Source organism: Cataglyphis hispanica, chromosome 10 (assembly GCF_021464435.1).
Source record: "Cataglyphis hispanica isolate Lineage 1 chromosome 10, ULB_Chis1_1.0, whole genome shotgun sequence".
In the NCBI taxonomy this organism is placed as follows: domain Eukaryota; kingdom Metazoa; phylum Arthropoda; class Insecta; order Hymenoptera; family Formicidae; genus Cataglyphis; species Cataglyphis hispanica.
Window position 1 is genome coordinate 3,902,149 of NC_065963.1, and position 20,779 is coordinate 3,922,927.

Consider the following 20,779-nt stretch of genomic DNA (forward strand, 5'->3'; position numbering starts at 1 on the left):
GAATGCGCTTTATTCTCTCGACGCAATCATCCGCACGAAAGCCGTTAAAATAAACGTAACGTGTATTTCGGTCTTTACTATCCGGCTAACGTGTATGCGCGTATTTCGCACTCGCGGATCTACTAATAAAAAGGGGGCGAGGCCGCCCGTTGATCTGGTTTATCATAACGCTTAAATGTCGACGGAATCCTCGTCGAATTATCTTTGTCACAATTTTGTCTATGGTCGTAGTATATTTCTCGCGAGCGAGCATACACGCTCATCCTGGATATTATGACGCCGTTCATGAAATCACGTCGAGCGATCTCGTTGCCTCGATTGCCTCCCTCGTAATTATTCGGCTTCTCGCCGAGAGAAAACGTCGCGATCGTAAAAGATTTTATCCCCGCGTATACGTTACGTTTTCTCTATCGCCTTCGGCACTCGCGATGTCATTCCCACCCCTGTAAATTGGAGAAAATTATCAACTGAGGAAATTTAGCATGATTAATATCAAGATTCAAGCGCGCTACTTTTGATATCTTAATTTAGATAATCGCTACATACGCAATACATAATAAAAATCTTTAGAAAATTATGGAAAATAAAATTCGATTATTTGATTATTTTCTTAAATATTTTTGACATTTAATATATTTTTGGATATTTAAATATGGATTGTTATATCAATGCAAAATAAATTCTGCTGATACAATCTTATCTGGTTTTGTAACAGCTTTTCTCGCAGCCGTTGAGTTTATCGGATAATCGAGTTTCTTTGCGCTTTATCACGACTCGTTAATTTGATCACGCCGGGGAATATCGTCCGTTTCCGAAGAAACCAAAAGGAAGAAGAAAGCAACTTTGACTTCGGCAAAGTACATCACTGTCAAAGAAATGCGACGAGACTGAACTGCTATCCTCTCTTATTTCAACGCTTATTTGATCGATCAGAATCGCGATTTGGTTAGACATTATTTTGAGCACGTTTCGTCAGCGCGATACAATTCTTGTCCATCGCTACTAATATGTGCTCGTGCACATATCGAGTCTGACACCATACGTCAAGTTCTATTTGCATGATGTATGTGTACTCGACATCAAGATATTGCAATGATATAACATTGATATGATGACGATAGACTCAATCTTTTTATTTAAAATATCTACATAATTATGTTATATTGTAATATTATTATATTATTTTGTTATCATTATTGAAATATTTTCAATATTTAAGAAATGAAACTAAATATATTGATCTCTTTTGATTAATAAAAGATTGATTGTAAATTTGCCAGAAATCTGGCCATAAGATATTTTTTATAGAATTTGAAATATACATATTTTTTATACCTATTACGTAAAATATATATTTTAATATCATTAAATATTATTTTATATTATCGTGTAGAAGAATATAAATTTTTGCAGTTATATCATATTTTAATAGATCAGGCATATTTTTTTAAGATAAGATTAAGGCGAGTACATTGATTTTAATTAAAAAAAATATAAAAATGCATCGTTTGAAAACTTTAAAAGATACATTTTTAATTCCGAGAAAATCTTGGTATACGCGAGTTGTATTACAATTCCACAAACACGTGCCGTTACTCTCATCCAATTTACGCAACTGCCTTCTTTCGTGTGCCTAATTTTGCATACGTAACAGCGTGCACATTTTCAACTCGCACGTACAGTCATTTTCAACGCGAGTCTAGTTTTGCGCGTATCTCTTTTTCTCGCTGATGAGTCTTCGTAGTTAGACGATCCACGGCGTGAAACTTTCACCGTGGCATTGGTACTAGAACAGAGAGATATTTGACAGATTTATGCGCGCTCGTCTTTTATAATGTAGCGATCCTCGTTTCCGCATTATCGCGTTTGCGAAAGAGCGCACTCTCGCTGTTTGTTCCGACCGTCGCGTTTTTTTCCATCGTTAAACGGAAGTACGTTCGATTCGGTATATTTAACGAGAAAGAGGCGTAATCATTCGGCAAGACTCCAATTAGTACCGCAGTTATTTCCGATGGTCAGCGGCATTTATTCGCGCACAATAAGAACGGGTTGTCTCTCAATTTTCGAACGCATCCGACTGACACGAGTACCGAGTGCCGCGAATCATATGAAGTGTTCGTTTGTGCCAAATGAAAATATCGCCATTCTCTTTCGACTCTCTCATCGTGAAAATTAACGACCCCATCGATGAATGCTTGCCATTTGATTCTTGTCCGGAATTTAAATAACATACGAGAAAAGAAACTTATTCAAAGTGAGACCACAACTGCTCAACAATAACTCCTATTATTTGTAATTTGATCGAAATTTGTTTAAATCATGATTAAAATTGTATCGGTTATTTTTTAAATACATATTCTTTATTTTGTTAAATGAAAATATATGATAGAATATATTTTAATATTTAATCGCATTATTGACTTAAAGTCAACGATAATTTTGATTATCAAAATATAAAAATTTTAGACAACATGTTATAATGGCTGAAAGACTTTATTTATTGAAAAGTCGATTAAATATAAAGCGAGAATTTATTATCGAAATGAAAGAGATTTCGTAAATACATCAACAGACGCAAATGTAAACAATGTATGTTGATACCGCACTTTGTGGGGGCAATGTTATTGTTACCGGAGTAGGGATTGTATACATATTATGTGACAAGGTTTGAAGTTTATATTTAGTTAATCGTCAACCTTCGGCTGTGAGGAAGACTGTGAATCACAATCGAAATTATCAGAACAACGTAGTACGAGGAATATAAGCATCACTGAGAGATGTACTGTAAGTACAATATTTGATAACGCGAACATTTATGCGTAATAATTAATTTCGCTTCTATCTTAAGAATTACTTATATCTTGGCATCGCGGAGGTTCTCTCTGAAATCTTGTATTCGTGACATCGCTGTTTATCGCGGATCCCTGACGAATCCCTGAAAAGTTCGCGCGACGAGAGATGTGAGAGGAGGGAGCGCGGTGCGAATACACGGGTCGCATTTATTTTAACGAATATAATTATCCGACCGATTATAACGATGCGAAACGATCGGCCGCGTCCGCGCAGTCGGGGGCAGCTCCGGCGATTCCTCGGCCCCCGTCGCCTCGCCCAGCGTGATCGTATCGCGAGCCTACTATTAGTCCGATGATATATGTCATCATTATGTACGCCTTATTGCGTTAACCACATTCTCGTGATTTATATGGTAGGCCCTGGCTCCACCACTTCCGTCCCCCTCTCGTTTAATTTTTCTTTTCCCTTTTCTTCATTCGCGAATCGCCGCGCAGCGACCATGCCTTTGATATAATGCGCCATCGCGATATCATAATATTTTTGAGAGCGGCATTTGAGAACGGCAAACCCATAATTTTTTGACGATTGGGCTCTTTTTAATTCTTATAACTTCCAGATAGAAGGCCCATATAAATTAACAGAATATTATTTATATACACGCTATTACTTTTGTCATTAAAGACTATGTTCCCTCTGATGATTACGTGTCAAGTTTTTATTAAGAGGAAGAGGGTCTATTTTTAAAATTTACTGAAATAATATATTTAATAAAATATGTGGTTAATGTTTAAAACGTCTTATATCATCGTTATATTTTTTGTAATGCGGCGATGGTACAGATTCACGTTAACTGGGCCGTTTTAGCTTCGATATATGAAATGTTCTCAAGATGAAAATTAGGAAACAAGATTCCGGTGGTTAGTCACGCGATTTAGCGATGCGGAAAACATATTTGCGCCGGGAGAACGTGCAGGAGGCTGCATGTAGATAACGGTAGCGTTCGTCTAGTAACATGGAGGATATTGGTATAATATGTAGATCCAAAGCGTGTACGTGGGTCGCCAGTAATGCTCTCATAAATCACCAAGGCTCTATTGTTTCTCGTTATTGAATGACTCGGTGCACGGTAGCCCCCTTCGCTCACACATTCCACATTTCTGTTTTGATATTGCCCGGCCGGTAACCGACCGATATAAATCTTTCGTCGTTGCCCGAACCGCCCCGCTGGGAAACTTCTTGTATCGATACTTATAAATCGCGGCCGCCGACACGTATTGCTCTTTGAAAACAGGTGCGACTCGCGCCCGGCGTTTAGGTGGCTCGCGCATACATTTTCTGTTTCGCAGAATTTACACGGTAGGATTTAATTCGTACATCATCTCTTTTTTGCTCACTTTTTTGGCTGCGGTTTTATGTCATTTTTATGCAAGGCAGTACTCCAAAATTATGTTTTTTTTTAAATTTGTATGATAAATTTTAAATATTATTTTGTTCAGATTTTTATTTTTTTTTTTTTTTGAATATTAAATAATTAATATTAAATATTGAATATTAAAATAATAAAATTGAATATTAAATAATCTCGATTAAATATTTAGTTTTTGAAGAAAAGTTGTAAATAATAAAATGCCAAAAAATTAATTTAGCTTTTATGATTAAATATAATTAAATTTTTGGCTACATTACATAGAAAAAATTTTAAATTATGCTTAATTCGTCATTTTTTGCACTTTTTCCACATTTATTTATCTACTAAAAGAGATTTCTTCAAGAAACGCCAAATAAGAATCCGTTATTAGTACGCTTATTGTATAATTATTTACACACGTGACGTGTATGGAATAGGGACTTTTATGAAAAATATGGGAGACATAACCGCGTAAAATACTGGAGGTCTTAGTGTACAAGGAGCAATTAAACGGAGACCATTAGCGTCCCGTATTCAACTTTATGTATTCGGACTCGAAGAAGCGGCATCCGCCTTAAGATGACTCTTATGAGTCATAACTGTTAATTTTGCAACGCCCCAGACATATTTTAATGTGATTTTAATGTAATTATGTGTTTACACTCGGCGAGGCGAATAGAAGCAATTTAATGCACAATCGGACTCACGACCGACTTTCTAACCGCGTTGCAATATAACAACAGTAGCGCGCGATAAATGCGGTTATACAATTAATATTATAAATGTTCTGTCAAAACGCGACGTAAAAATTATAAACATCACATGTATAGAACTTATGATTTTATAAATCGTTTCCGAGATAAAGCTTACGAATAAATTAATCACATATTATCGTATTAGAGTCGTGTTAGTAACGAAAAGTAAACTGAATATGCATTACATAATCTGATTATATATAAAATATATTTATTAAATTAATTAGCGTAGCATATACTTGACTTATCGGAAAGCAAATGTTTATTTACTGATACAATCAGAGACTCGCCTTTCTACGACCGCGTTGCACTAAGTATATAGATGCACATTGTAAGCGCAGCCGCATACGATATTACTGATATAAATTTATAAATATTCCGCCAATATACAGTGTTACATAAGGCTTTTTAGTCGAGCTACCGAGAATCGTTTCTGGAGAACGAACGTAAATGAACTCGCGCGCGCGTTTTGCTCTCGTCCCAACAACTTCATACGTTATTTCAGTATCCCCTTTCCCTCCCTCGTCTGCGATTCGCGCGAAAATCATGATCGGGCAGAAGGGAAGAGATATCTTTCTTCCTACCGCGTTGCAAATCACTTTCATAGTCCCGCTTTTATGACCGAAAGTTATAATTTACGATACACCCGATTGGCGTAATTCACACACGCCGCGCGCGAAAGGGATTACGCGACGACAAGACACGCTGGGAGAGAAATACTTATATGAGAATGTGCTCGAGCTTTCGAAGCTCTAATCTATTAACGAGCCAAAGATGGCGTGGGAACGCGCGAAAACGGAGTGCGTGCGCGGTGATGCGTGAGTGTATACGCACATAACGGCTATTCTCGCCACGTTGATTGATATCCAATTAAAAGAAAAATCCGATTCCGCGCGTGGCGTAAATCAAATGAAACATTCTTCTCTCTTTAACCTGCGACTTGTAAATATTGATTTATAATCATTTGTACGTAATTGTGAATTTAATGTTAACGCGTTTACGCCAACTCTTGCTTTGTTAAAATGTTTTAACTGCTTTGCGTCTGGCATTTCTCTTATTTATTTAATTATCAATTAAAACGTAAACATTCAAAAATAGACATTAGCTACCGCGATATGTCTCGGATCGTTATGTGTACCATAAGTTAATTTAGGAAATTTCTATTGTCAGAATTTTATTTCCTGTGCGAAAATAAAATATCATGAATCGCGTTGGGCGAGCTTTGTCGCGATGAATATTTCAATACTGCTTTTAGGCGTGGGCGAGGTGAATTCATGCTACGAAATCATAAATACGTCGAGAAAAGGGCCCATACCTTTAATATAAATAAACCCGTCGTTTATCCAAAGAGATGATCGTATAAATTGAATCCTACGCAACGGTCAGTTTAGTGCGCAAGGAAAATTTTTTTACTCGATTAATTGACATATAAAGTAACAGATTTTAGTAGCACATTACACTTTTACGTATATCAACATTCCAATAATTTATAAAATATAAAAAATATGCAGATTGAAAAATGTTTACTTCTAATTAATTTCTAATTAAACTTAAATGAAGTGAATACTATAAATGTTATTTAAGCTACTATCTTTTTTTTCATATTTTTAAGTTTGTAAGTACAATTTAACAAGTACAATTTAGAAAATAATGTGTCTTTTTTAATATAAAATTTTCACAAGATTAAATTTATATGTCATTTACATACGTGGCTTAGGAACGTGACGTTTTCATCGTAATCTGTTTTAAATAACGTACATCAAAGAGATATCTGAGAATGTATTTAGCTCGCATCCATTTTCGGTGCAATACTGCGGAACTGGTCTCGCGCTATGTTTCACGTTTCTATTAACGGATTTACATCAGCAAGGCCTACGCAGATCCAAATAACAATATTGTAATATGAACGACGTGCCGCGTCGTAACGTGGCGTGTCGGATATTGTATATTAAACTGTATATACGCGAGATTGGCATCGTGCTCGAGAAATATGAATCGCCCTCGCGTTCCCGTTTCCATCACGGAAATACAAAATCGTCCCGCAAACTTTCGTTCTCGCTGAATCGGAGGAGCGATGCACATTTTCAGCACATTCGGCGTATCCAAAGGCGCCGCCGATTCAATTTCCGCGACGCGGCAATTACTCGCGGCATTACGGAAAATAGGAGAAATCCAGCGAAAGTAAACGTAATGCCTGCATCTAAACGTAATTCGCATTCACTGCAATAATGTAATATGTAATGGTAACGAGACGATAATGATGCGTCGACCGTTCTGCGAGAAATCACGCGGTAGCCGTTCGATATAAATATAACGCACGCAATCCATTTTCATCTCTTTAGCCATGCTTCTGAAAATCATGCAACTTTGACTTTACAAGAAGGGACGAGTTAATTCGTCCTCCGAAAGTGGCGTCTCGTAAATCTAATGTGATCGCGTGCGGAATTATTAATAAAGAAATTGATTCAGGGACGTCTGTGTTGCATTGTATAAGAAAATACGATACAAATTATATGTTTCAATAATGTATTAATAACAACGAACAATAGCTGAAAAAATAACAACAATAATAGCCATAATGATGCTTTCAAAATAAAACAGAAAAAATATAGGAATTTTTTTTTTCATATCTTTGGAATTTTTTAAATCATACGATAATTAAATATTAAAAAAAAAATTATGATAGGAAAGCACGCGATATGTCGATTTTTATAAATTGAGAAAGAATTTGACTCCCAGTGGATCCCAGTGTGCGTTATTAATGAACAATCAATTAACGTGCCAGCGTTCCTTTTGCGCAAGTCGAAGTCGAAGACATAAAACGCGATCACGGTGTTCTCACCATCGATCAGCCCGCTCTCGAATCTCTATTTCGTGATTGTTTCATTGTCGCATTTGTACGCGGGTGGCCTCGCCTTTCGCGAGAGCGAACGGTGCGACCGAGGCACATAATGCATCGTCGTCGTCCTCGCTCGTCGCGGGCGTCGTCGCAGTTTGTCGTACATACGTCGAGATGGCAAGAAACGATGGCGCAATTACTTCTCGCCGCTGCCTCTCTTGCTCTCTCTCTGGCTGTCCCTCTCAGCCTCTTTACCCGCGGCTCGTGACATACACGAGCCGAGAGCGGTAATTGTTTTAACGTTTTAATAACCGGGAGTTCGCGTGCACACACCGCCAGAAGACTCCTGTCGCCTTCACGTAAATGCGGCGAAACACCGTCCGATTGTGTCAACCGAGATTACGTCACATACCTGTGCATCGCAACTTGTATCACGCGATAAATTAACATTTCGCGATTATATTTTCCTTATTTTATTTCGATCAATCTTCACTTATTTGATTGCTTTTTTCCCCTGTTATATTTTTTTATAACATGTTCACAGTAAGATTATTATATTTATTAAATCATTAATGAAAATGATGATTCAATGTAATATATCGAAATTGGATAAGTGTTTGAATATTTATCAAAATTTTATAATATTATAAATTGAACGTTTAGAATAAACATTGTTAAATTATTACCATGACAATTCGCATTCATTGTATTAAGATATTTTAATTATTCTGCTGCCCTTTTCTATGTGGAGGAGAGAAGGAGGATTCTTTCTCAGTATCTTTCCTCGTACTGTTTCATTGCGAATGACTCACATAATTGAACTATTAGCGCGATCTTGCCATTTCGTGCCGCAAGGTATACTTTAATCGTGTCGCAGAGCACTATTCTAAATTGTATATTGCCGCACTGATTTACGTTCCTGTGTACAAAAAAGAGGTAATATTACAGATACTATCTCGGGCAGTATTCTCCTGTTTGTCGCCGTTTTACTCTTTCGAGATTTATATAATTTATTTTATAGAAACTGTTATTTTTTTATATAAACCTAATTCTCAATTATATATTTACATATTCTTTTTTATTATTTCTCTTTATTCTTTTAGAGATTTTATAGAAATATTTTACGATTTACTTACCTTAAGAAACAATTATTAATTTGACAATTGATTTAAATCTCATAATACGTCACTGTGCACGGCACTGTAAGATACCATCTGGTATATAATTTCCATTCAAGAAGATCGAAATTAAAGAACTGACACGAAAGTATTAACGAGTTTCAATCGTCGCGGTATTCGGCGGTGAATGTAATCGTAATGGAAGACGATTTGTAGCTCGTCGATTGACGAGCGAAAGCGCGCGTTAATTTGCGGTTGCTTCATTCATATAATACACGCTGAAATGGAACCAGTGTCCGCGCTCGCTTGTAGACATTTGTATTATGCAAATGTTTACTTACAGCTGCGCGTACAATAATTTTCGATGGATAATTGCGTGACACGTTAATTATCTCTCGCTGTGAATACATTTAGGCTCTCTGAAGAAAATTAATTTACACCTGTATTCTTGAATTTGTTTTCTAAAATTCTCAATTTTTAATTCTTGCTGTAATTAATCAAATTAAGACTTTCTTAGAAACAATTCTCATTCCATTTTATCTGCATCTCATTTATTGATAATGAAATATTATTTTCAATAATTGTTAGAGAAATTGCAGCTTTACTTTATCGCGATGTTTGGGATTATTCACGATCTATGCCGCGACTATTTCATTCTCACCTCCCCTTCGGTCTCCCTCCCGCTAATTTTCTGCGAAGAGCAATTTTGTTTCCAAGGCAGCCATTACGATTGCTATAATAGCGCTCATCAGATCCCGCCGCCTATCACCTTTACCTTCGTCTTGTCTAATTACAGGTCGCGTTTATTGTTTCAGGAGGAGAGCGAGCTCTCGAGCAAGCGGTGGGCCAGTGCGCCCCGCCGCCCGGACAGTCCCTGCGTCCTGGGGGCACCGACGTCTAGGGAGGTAAGTCGATTTTATCCTAATGTTGATATCTCGGAAACGCGTCATCTCTTAGAAAATCTGCCAGCGTAATCGAGAATGTACGATTTTTTTGTTTTGTTTTATTCGACGCTGTATTTTTCTTTATCAAGATATTGTCAGTTAATGTAGAATCCCACTTAAAAATATACTTTATGTAATAATATAAAAGAGATAAGTTTTAATATACGATGGAGTCGACTGAGAGTTTTTCTTGATATTTCACGTCTGGCAAATATAGAAACGCTCTCGCTTACAGTTATCCGCGAGATACGTCATTCACATGCTATCAAGTGTCGTTGCTCTTAACGGACATTAAAATTTCCTCGCGATTATTCATGCCGATAAAATCTCGCCTCGAATGGACGGTGCACGTATAATAACGAGCGCTCGGAGCGCTTCGTGAAGCGACTTCGCGGGGTCGTCGTGGATGCCGGCGGTCGTACGACTTATTCGTGTGAATACATGGCGCCACCCACCCAGGATCTCTTTGATGGGTGTGACTCGTGTTGGCATTCGCGATGCATATTACGTCGCAATACGAGAAAACACGAACGTTTGGTGCCGCCGCCGCCTCTTGCTCTTCGCTCGTCCATGTTCCTTTGAACGATACAATTAATGGCTCGCAAACAAATTGTCAATTTTTGATTCATTTCTTGGGTCAAATTATTCGAAACTAATCAGAACGAAAAACAAACGCGAGTTTTTGATCGACGATTTCTTCGCCAACTCTGCGCAAAGCATACATATAACTGTTGACCAACTGAACTTATGCATAATTTCAATTACACGGATATTAGCAAGCACAGATTTGATTTCGATTCCATTTTCAACTACCATAAGTTCGTCGTTAGGGCACGTAGGTACGTATACGCGCCGCTGCGCTCTATGAGGCAATACACCGGCCATGGTAATAAAACGCTCTCTCGCTCGTGTCCGTGACATGAAATATCGTGGATCCTTTCACGAAACGAAAATAGAGAATCGCCAGTGCTCCGGGGAACGTATTCAAGATCCATCGCGTTTTCACGCGACGCGCTTGTTACGGTGACTAGGAGACGGCAATAAGTCGTTGAAGGACATGGTCGATGAACGTCATTCGTCGCATCCTGACAGGCTTCAGTTAGTAGCCGCAAATACTTCAAGATTTTGTAAAATGGTTACAGTAAAATTTAATATATTTATAATGATTCAATTAAATAATTAAAATTTGTGAAAATCAGGAAATATCAATATTCGATAAGAGGGAGCTCGAGATCTTTATATAGAAGAGATATTTATACTGAAGAATTATATTGGCGGATAAAATAGTAGTGAGTATAGGGAACGAAGTAAGATGGAAAAAGAAAGAACTTCGTCCTTTTTCGGATCACGCAAATATCCGCAGTCGACCTCGCGTACCATCTGTTACGGCGGATATTTCCGTTGTCGATGCGCCTCGCGGCTGCTTGGCACGCGTTAAATCACACGCGCGAGCGATGTGAAATCATAATTTGACGGCGCGTTTTTATCCGATGGCCATTAGTCAAGAGATTCTGCTATATTTTAGAAATCATTTATAATACGATTTATTACTTGTTAACGATAATATTGACATATCCTTTCATACTACTTAATACATTTCATTCACAAAAAAAAAGATTACATTTCACATTAATTTTATTGATCTGAAGATGCGAGAACTGGCTTGCATTTTCGCTCCAATATTTTCAGAAAGAATCTTTTGCGAAGGGTCAGGGGGTAAGGGGAGCGAGCACTGGGTGCATCCTGAGTGCTCGCGGTTACATCGAGTACGGTTCAATTCCGTTACGTGGACGTAAGCCGCTGGCTTCCCACGCCAATTAAACATGACTCATTAACGGGCAGGAGAGCAGTAGCAGCAGCCGGTAGCCCGGGATCGATGCCTGGCCGTGAGCGCGGAAGACACGGACACACACAGTCGCGCGCGATCCTTCCTATAACTCTCCCCGGCGCGGCAATCGGAACTAATCTCGACCGTCCTCCTTTACACCGGGGCTGATGCGATATTATGGCGCGAGTATTAGATAGGTATACCTGTAACCGTTCGCGATATACCTGCGACTTTGGCCAGTGCAATATTTTTATAGTTGCATATAATCGTTTTGCGATTCCACGTATTCTACGCGTCATCCACTGACAATTGAATTTTATTGAATTCTACTATATTTTTTCTTCCGTAATAAATTTGCCTGATTGAAGAAATCGTATATTAATATTGGTCGTGATTTTTTCACATTTATTTATTTAAATTATAATATTATTTCTTCTATTTATTGTCAACATTAATTTTTTCCCTTAAATGAACGAAGTAATGACGTTTAACATTTGCGTTTAGGAATTACAACCAGTACAATTCTTATAAGAACATCGAATATTACATTAAAGAAGAGAAAATCTAATATTTAGCAACTCAGTTGGAACCGTAAATTATTCATACTTTGAAGAGAGAGAGAGAGATGGCGGAAGTGTTTTAAAAGCGACAGAGAATGCCGTAACTGTTTAATACCATCAATGCTGAATGAAACGTCTATTTAATCGGAGAACAAAAGTGCGTATTTTCCATGAAATCGATAGTCGTCGCCGTAGGGCATCCTCGTTGCTTCGGCTATCTCGCTGTCAACTGCAACAAAGTAACGGGACGCGTACTACTAACAATACCTTTACTGCTATTCTCCTCTGGCTCTGGCGCGCACGCGCGCGCGTTAGCATTAAGATCTGCTTGATGCAAGCAAACTTTTATCAGAGAGCGCGCAATGTAAGCGACACAATAGATCTTAAATTATTTTTGATCGGGCGCGATATACGCTGATTAATGCGGTCGGTAATCGCGAATTGTTTGTCGCCAACTTTGACACGCGTGTGATTGTGTTTCTGCCGTGCAAGATAAAAGTTTATCTCAAGTTTATTCAGATTAAACATTAATAGATGCAATAAGCGTTTATTATGCTTGAGAATGAAATATAGAATTATTGCATCTACAGGGTGATATTAAAAATTGATAAAATCAAAATCAGATTTCCCATAATCAGTTAAACAATCGATTAAATTAACTTTTAGTATATTTTTATGTTAACATATTTAAATTACGAGTATACTTTTTGAGATAAAAGTGCTGTTTAAATTATTTAATTTTTTATTTAAAAATATCAAACAAATTTATTTGATATATTTTATATTTATGTTAAGAAACTAATGTTTCTCTCTATCTTTTATAAAAATTATAAATTAATAGAAATTAAAACATAATCTGAAAAGTCAAGGAAGTGCAAACCTGCTTTGAATAAAAAAACGTGAATACTTGTCTTGAAAATCCGCAAATGTTCGAGAGAATTAAATTAGTATAGGCGCGATGGTTACGACGACTATACACGCTATATATCTCTCGGCGGTGCCCTCACCTCGCTTCTCTCCTACGTTATCTATCGTAGGAGAAAATTCCGCGACCTGTGAAACGGTCCTAACGGGCCCGACGCTCTTCCCACAGCAGTCGCGAGAGCTTCGAGAAAAGACGCGAGAAGAAGTCTCGACCCGGCCGGCCGCGACAAGGGTGGTAGAGGAGGAGAACGAGCGGCAGGAGGAAGGGGGGGTAAATTATTGCCGGTGCATTCGGCGATCGCTTCCGATAGTCGTGGATTCCTCCGTGAGTCTCGCGTTCGTCGCCTGCCTTTGGCAGCCGTGGAATCCTCCGTCGTTTCGCCACGATTCCCCTCGCGCTTCCTCCTTTGGTCGTCGTTCAAGTCAGCGGCGGCGGCGGCGATGCAGAAGAGACCGCGGGGGTGCCCGTTAAAGGCAAAACCTGAAAGGCGGACCTTCGGCGGAGAACTTGAGACGGACGGCGGCGCGGCGAGATCGGACTCGATCCGTGAAGTCGTCCCCCTTGCCTGATAATAGCGCGGATAGCCGCGAAAGTTACGAGTCGCCGGATGGCTAATGTTGGCGTCTATCACTCAGAACGGCGCTAATGGCATCGGCAAGACCCTAATGGCTGCTGAACCTCGGTCCTAGAGACGAGGCCGATCTCTGACGCCGCATCTCTCCTTCTCTGTAACAGGAGTTATTCGATATAAGCGTTTTAAGAAGAGCTTTATTTAGAGATTTGACATTGACGTCGTTTTATATAAAATTTGTAATGGTCTTATATAACGATATATTTTTTTATTTTGAATTTTGACTTAATTGCTTATTGAAAAACTAAAGGTATTTAATATGCGAATCGTAAAGTTATTTGAAAAGTCTTAAGAATATTCTGCATGCAAGAGTGAGAAAGACCTTTTAAATACGGCCAATTTTTTTGCGGACAAGTACGTCAGCAACATAGTAATTTTATCTGCCACGAACAAGTGGCTTATCCGCTTATTAAGAGAGAGAGACTCATCATCTATAATAATAGCTTTCCTGTATTTCGTGGAAATTCGAAACACCACCTGCTCCTCGCGGCGTATGCGTGCACCGGTAATGGAAGTCACGGACTTCGCGTCGCATTTGACCCACTTGCAGCGTCGCTGCATCGATGAATCTCAAAGCCCCCGCTAAAACCGGAACGCTCGGAAGTAGGATTAACCGTAGTCATCGTCCCGTCGACGTCGTCGTCGTCGATGGGCTCGCGTGCCGTCTTCGAGATTTATGACACCTCCATCCAACGGCAGCAGTTGGCCGGTCATCGGCGCGATTTCTCATTGTTAGAAAACCCGGAATCTGCACCCACATTATCTGTTCGATTTCTAATTTCCAATTTCACGTTGCCGGCCAACGCGAGATGTGGGTAACTAGGCAAATAACGGCCCACATGGCGTCAACGTCGTCAGAAACGTCGCGGCTCTTATCGATTACATCTTCACCCATCGATCAGTTATTACCGAGGATGCTCCTCGTGAAATCGAGATGAACGATCCGCGATTTTTTTTTTTCAGTCGAAGTTTTTCGTAGGCGAGAAGAAACAAAAAAATGAGTCGCGTTTGAGGCCGAACGTGGGCAGATCCAAAGTCCGACTTCGCCCGTGGACATCGTTGAGCCGCGCGCTTTCAGAGACCGTCTCGCCGAGGTCTCTTTCTCCTCTTGACAAAAGAGAATGTCGTCATCGGACGTTCTTACGGGCGCGTATGTCTCTTGCCGAGGCGGCAAGTTTCCAATTCATTAGAGATTTGTCGAGCGGCACCGCAAAGAGACGCGAAAAGGCACGCCGTCGCATTTGAATACGCTGTGTGTGCAACGGAAATTACTAGGTAGCTTTCATGTATTGTCTGCTTCGAATTAGAAAATCCTTTACTACGTGAAGTAAATGCGAAGCAAGAGAGAGAAAGAGACAAAATTTTAATACAAGAAATGCGACATTAGGAGCACATGGAATGTAAAAATTATCATGTAATATTGACCGTGTCCACCTAATCATTCATAAAAAATCGAAAATAATTATTTTACGAATTTTTAAGAAAATCGGAAAATTGCGAACATTATTGAAAATCCTTTCGCAATTTTTCAATCGTCGAGCGTCCTCAAGTCTACATGGCACATCGAGGATGCAATGTCGATGTAAGGCAGGAATTTGCGAAGGAATTCGAGCCTCTTTCTATGTAGGAGACGTTTTCTTGACGAGAGAGAGGTGGTCTCCGAGCCTGTCGCGTGTTTCGTCGAGTGGACACTCCCGGATCTCTTTCTCTTCTTATCCGTAGGTAGGTGTCGTCACCGCCGGCGCGCGTGCTCTTCTCCGAATTACGTAACTCCGCGCGCGGGGATGCACGCGCGTTTATGTGTGTGGGTATCGCACGTGCGTGTGCGCGCCTTTTACGTGAGGTACCGCGCCTTCGTCACGGAGAACGAATAAACGGACGGCATTGCATCGCATCGTTGCGTTCTAAATCGGCGTACTTGGTCGGTGCATAACCGTCTCGGTGTAACCCGTGCATCTGCCGGAGCCGGCCATTCAGGCCTTTGTCTCCCGACTCTAACGTGGGCGTTACGGAATATCTATTGTCGGCACGCAGCATCCACGCTCCGGGGGGAGGGAAGGCGTGCGCGTATGTGTATATGTATATGCACGCTCGTACAGCGGATGATTCTGCCTCTTCTCGGCATCGTCGTCATAACGGGAACGATGCGTGCGAAACGTTATGCAAAAGTACGCTTTGCGCGATTTACCCGTGCGCGGATGCGCCTCGCGAATCGATCCGATTGCCTATACAGGTAGATAGACAGGTAGATAGCAGTTAGGCGGTTCTCGGCAATTCGTTGCTCGACAGTTCTTGATGTATGCAAAGTTCTCGCGATTCATTGAATAGCGATGCCAATCCTTTGCTCATGATGAAAAACAATGTCTTTTTAACAGATTTTTTTTTACTAGATTTTTTTTTAATTTTTTTATAAATGTGAGATTAATATTCTTACATATTTACAGATGCGTTAAATTTTTCTTGAGAAACTCTGATTGTTTTGAATTTACAAAATAATATGAAATTGATGAAAGCATAAATGAAAAATTTAAAATTCATTATTATGCTGAGAAAATAATATTTTTTAAACAGATGCAATGTTAACAGATTACACAAATTATTTTTTTGCTGCACATAAATCTCAGATGAACATTTTTACAGATGCAATGTTAAATTTTTTTTTAGAAACTCTGATTATTTTTAATTTGCACAGTTTATAAAAGAAAATAAAATATAAATGGAAACATAAATGGAGAATTTAAAATATTTATTACGTAAAATCAAAAAAATTCTTGGGCGTTTCGAGGAAATTTTATTACATCGTTTAGCGTCATCACTTTTTCGAGTAGATAGATTTGTACGTGATACTATACGCGCGGATATATAACTCTCGGGAGAGATGTATGAGGAGCCAGCGTGGCCGTGCGATGTTAGATCGTTCGCGGATCAAAGGGGAGTGCACTTAACCAGCTGCATTATTTGCAGCCTAAGGATGACTGCAATGATAAATGCGTGCGCGGAGAAAGAAGGCCGAGTAGAAATCTTTTGACGCGCTGCGCTTTTAGCATCGCGCACTGGAATGTATCAGAATACATGAATACCTATTTAAGCGAAACGTTGATTGTAAAGAATACGTAGTACAAACGGGATTTTAATGTACGGTAGCAACCATACGTCTTTTCAATTTGCATCGGAAATGCGTTTCGTGCCATCGCCAATCCGTCATTCATTGCGTACAGTTTTATCACGTTCACAAAACCATATCATCACTCTAATGAAGATCTTGAAAGAGCAATCTCGTCATAGTTATAACAGAGCCAAAAATATCGGATTTACTTTTATAACGTAAATTTTAATCCGACATTGGATCATTAAATTCTACAAATTAAAGAAAAAAGTTTTTAATGCTTTTGTCTAATTTTATTTTTTGTGGAAAAATGTAAAATGTATGTAATCGTACAGTCTAATAATTATCTCCCCTCCTTTTCCGAAAGGAAAGGGGAGAAAGGAGTCGATTGTTTCGCGTAAGAAATGAAGGCTCACGGATGGTAAATCGGGATCGCGCACGATCCAGGAGCGGACATGATCGTAGCGACACGATCACGCTCCTCCGGAGAGGAGCAGCAGCGCGATCGTGTCGCTAACGAAATATGGCTTTCCTCGGAGGTGCACGTAGCCCGCGGCACGTTTTCGCCAATGGCATTTTAATCGAACGCCAAAGAGCTCGAGACGCTCGAAACTCGTGTCTCCACCTTCACCGTGTCTTCTCCACCTCCCCCCTCCTCCCTTCTGTCTTTCCCCTCCTCGTGTGGCGCGATATGCGGCTCGTGGTTTCGCTCTACACGAATTTACATGTCGTGCCGCAACGCAACGTCCGCCACAAACGCGCATCGCATGTCGCGCGAGGTGTGGCCGCAGATGCGCACGGAATTACTCTCGCATCGGACCGCAGGCATTCACACCTCGTTCTTCCCGCATACGTAAGAGCGCGGTTTGATATCGATTGTTTTTTTATCGCGCATTAATACCAAATATTAAATTTTTTTTATAGGAACTCTTCCAGGTCTTATCTATTTCCTAGAGAAATGCGGTAAACCTTTCAGGGAATCTTTGTATATTTGGAGAAATTAAGGAATTTTCATGAAATTCGAGAAATTTTTTTTTAAATTCTCTGCAATAATAATTTTGCTCTTATATTGTAAGCAGTAAACAATCTGTATCGATAAGTCAACAAAATATTGAATATGCAGTACATATTCTTTAAATTAATTTTTAGTAATAAAAAATGAAAATGTTACGCAAGTTAAAAATTTTTATCATTTTTACACTTATAAATCTGGAACTTTTAATTTCAATAGTTTTTTTTTTTTTATGAAAAACAGAAGAAAACGTATACAATGAAAACTTATTTTAGAAAATTGTCAAAAAATCTTCGAAATATTCTCTTCACCTGAAATTTTTGAATAAATACCTAGAAAGATAAGATTTTTGAATAAAAACCTAGAAGATGAAGGAATTTTTCTTACAAGATTTGAGTAGACACTCTGTCTTCTTCTCGAGGAGATGATTTTATTCGTATCCTCTTCTTAGTTGGTGCGCATTTTCCGGCGAAATATCTCGGCTCGAAAATACTTTAAGTATAAATTTGCCAGAGGATGACTTTCCGCTGAAACACACATTTACCATAAGCACACCCTAACTCACCGCTTGCGGTATTGTAACCTCGGGAGGTTTCACACGGGAGAGCGATGATTTCAGCTCTTCCTCCGTTTCCTTCACGCCAACTGTCGTGTTCTTACGTTCTTTTTCCATCGCGGCGGGCTAACATTCTTGTTCCACTGCCGTATATGTACATCTTTTTCTTCACCGGCACCGGTGTGTTCTTATAGCTTTTTTCCGCCGCTAACCGGCGCGAATCAAAACTTCTAAAGTCGTTAGAGCATGAGTTTTCATGACGTGCGAAGTGCTGCGAAATGTTCTGAATTATTACCTCATGATCGAAGTACGTTTCACAATTGATGAAGATTTAATCTTTTTCGAGTTGAAAACAGTTACAAGTTGAAAAAATAATTTTTAGAAATGAAATGTTAGACTATAAACAGATCACGGAAGCTTCAATCAAAAAATATTAATGTAACAATCAATTTTGCGTTGGACATAATCTTAATCTAAATCTAAAGTTGCGTTATAGAAAATATCTAATATTGACAAATTAAACTTGTCTGAAAAGAGATGACATCAAGTGAAACTTCCGTTGAGGGAAAAATCAAATTCACTGAAAAGCTCCGCGAGGTGTGATGACAGTTCTGGGACACGCTATACATCAACTTACATCTCTGTCCGTCGTATATCTCGAATTTCTCTCTAAGCGCTCGTAATAGAACGTTTCCGAGTATAGATCTTTCCTAAGTGTGCAACCCGTCGCACGAGATAACGATAACGAGAAAGAGAGACGAGGAAGAAAAAAAAGAGAGAGAGAGACCGCAGTGAATTGCTATTTCTACGCTCGCTGCCAAAATGCATATGCATATGCATATGCAGATTGCAGATGGGCGTTCGATTTTCACAGGCATCTCTCTTTCTTTATCTCTCTTGGGCGATTACTCGATACCAAGCGTCTCGGAACGAGGTGCGTCATTGCAATCCTATGTATTTCTCCGTCACAAGAGAGAATCACATTTTACCGAGGTGTGCGCTCGAAGGCGCGTATTCTATCCTCTCGACGATTCACACGCGTCCCACAGATTCTCGATCAACGGATAATCTCATCGCCGAGATGTGTTGGTGTTGGCGATTCTATAAGCTCGCGCTATCCTACTTTCTTCGATGTTCGCGTCTGCGGAATCTATGCAGAAGACGTGTCCTTCGCGATGCCACAACAGGTGGACGCCAAGTCGGCCTTCATATTTTCTCTACTCACCTCTCCTCGTAGTGTTCATTTTCTTTTTTTCTCGGACGTTTCAATCGCCTTTTTTTCGTGTCACCTTCGTCCCGTCTACGACTCGACGATAAATCGCCGCGACAGCCGCGGCACGAACACTTTTTCCGCGAATATATAACGTTGTGTGTAATACATAATGACGAAGCGCGCAAAAAAAAAAAAAATTATTAAGCACGCTAGGCCGAGATTATTCTGCGCGCGACTAGAGTGGAAGGTCAGAGGTATTTTATATAGCGATGCACATCTCACATGGCAGAATGCGGTTTACTTTTAAGGAGCGACAGCAGAATTGCTAATAATCTGATATATAATTGATGGAACGCCTTGAAACGGAAAATGTTAAAGACCAAGGTCGCGCGATGCGGTGTGGTAAATTTACGTATGGAACGCCGTGTAGTATCTGATGACCACGAGTAATTTCTACGACGAGAGGAGTAAAGTTGATAGAGAACTCGACGCAGTTAAGCCGCAACTCACGTCGATTTTGTCGAGAGAAACCCGTCGCTTCGTCGTTCTTCAGAGGCACCGCCATTCGACCGCGAAGACCGTCGAGAGAGTGTGTGTAACATTTCCGGAAGTCCCGACTCATTCCCGTGTCCTGAGCACCGGCACGCTCGTTACCTCTAGGAAGAGGAAGGTAACGCATATAATACTCGAACTTGCTTTTTTACGCGAGATCTGTCGAGTCAGTCGCTCAGAGCCTAGCTTAACAGTCGTAACATCTGCCGTCGGCCCCGTCGTCGTTGAGTATCTTGGGTACCGGTAGAATACTCGACGAGAGCCGTGTGTCATCTTCTCGCGCACCGCGGCCTTTATTGCGTTTCATTACAAAATCGCGGCAGGTCTCCGGTAGACTTTAAGTGAATTTCTCGGGCTAGTAAATCGCGCGCATTACAAATAGGAACCCGAGATAAACACGAGTGCGGTAATAAAATTGCGCGGTATTACCTCGACACCGTCGAAAAGCCGTTTCCTTTCCGAGATATTCTCGAGATTATTGCGATTTAAGCGAGAATATTGCTGGGAACATTAAAATATTTTCCAACTTGACGATTTTT

General features: G+C 39.7%; 1 protein-coding gene across 1 annotated transcript in view; it reads left to right on the forward strand.

Annotated features, from left to right (window-relative positions):
• LOC126852579 (Krueppel-like factor 3) overlaps positions 1 to 20,779 on the forward strand; it is a 279,045-nt gene that overhangs the window by 87,360 nt on the left and 170,906 nt on the right. Inside the window, exon 3 of the mRNA XM_050597529.1 lies at positions 9,729 to 9,818. Coding sequence (XP_050453486.1) covers positions 9,729 to 9,818 — 90 coding nt within the window. The remainder of the gene's footprint in view (positions 1 to 9,728; positions 9,819 to 20,779) is intronic.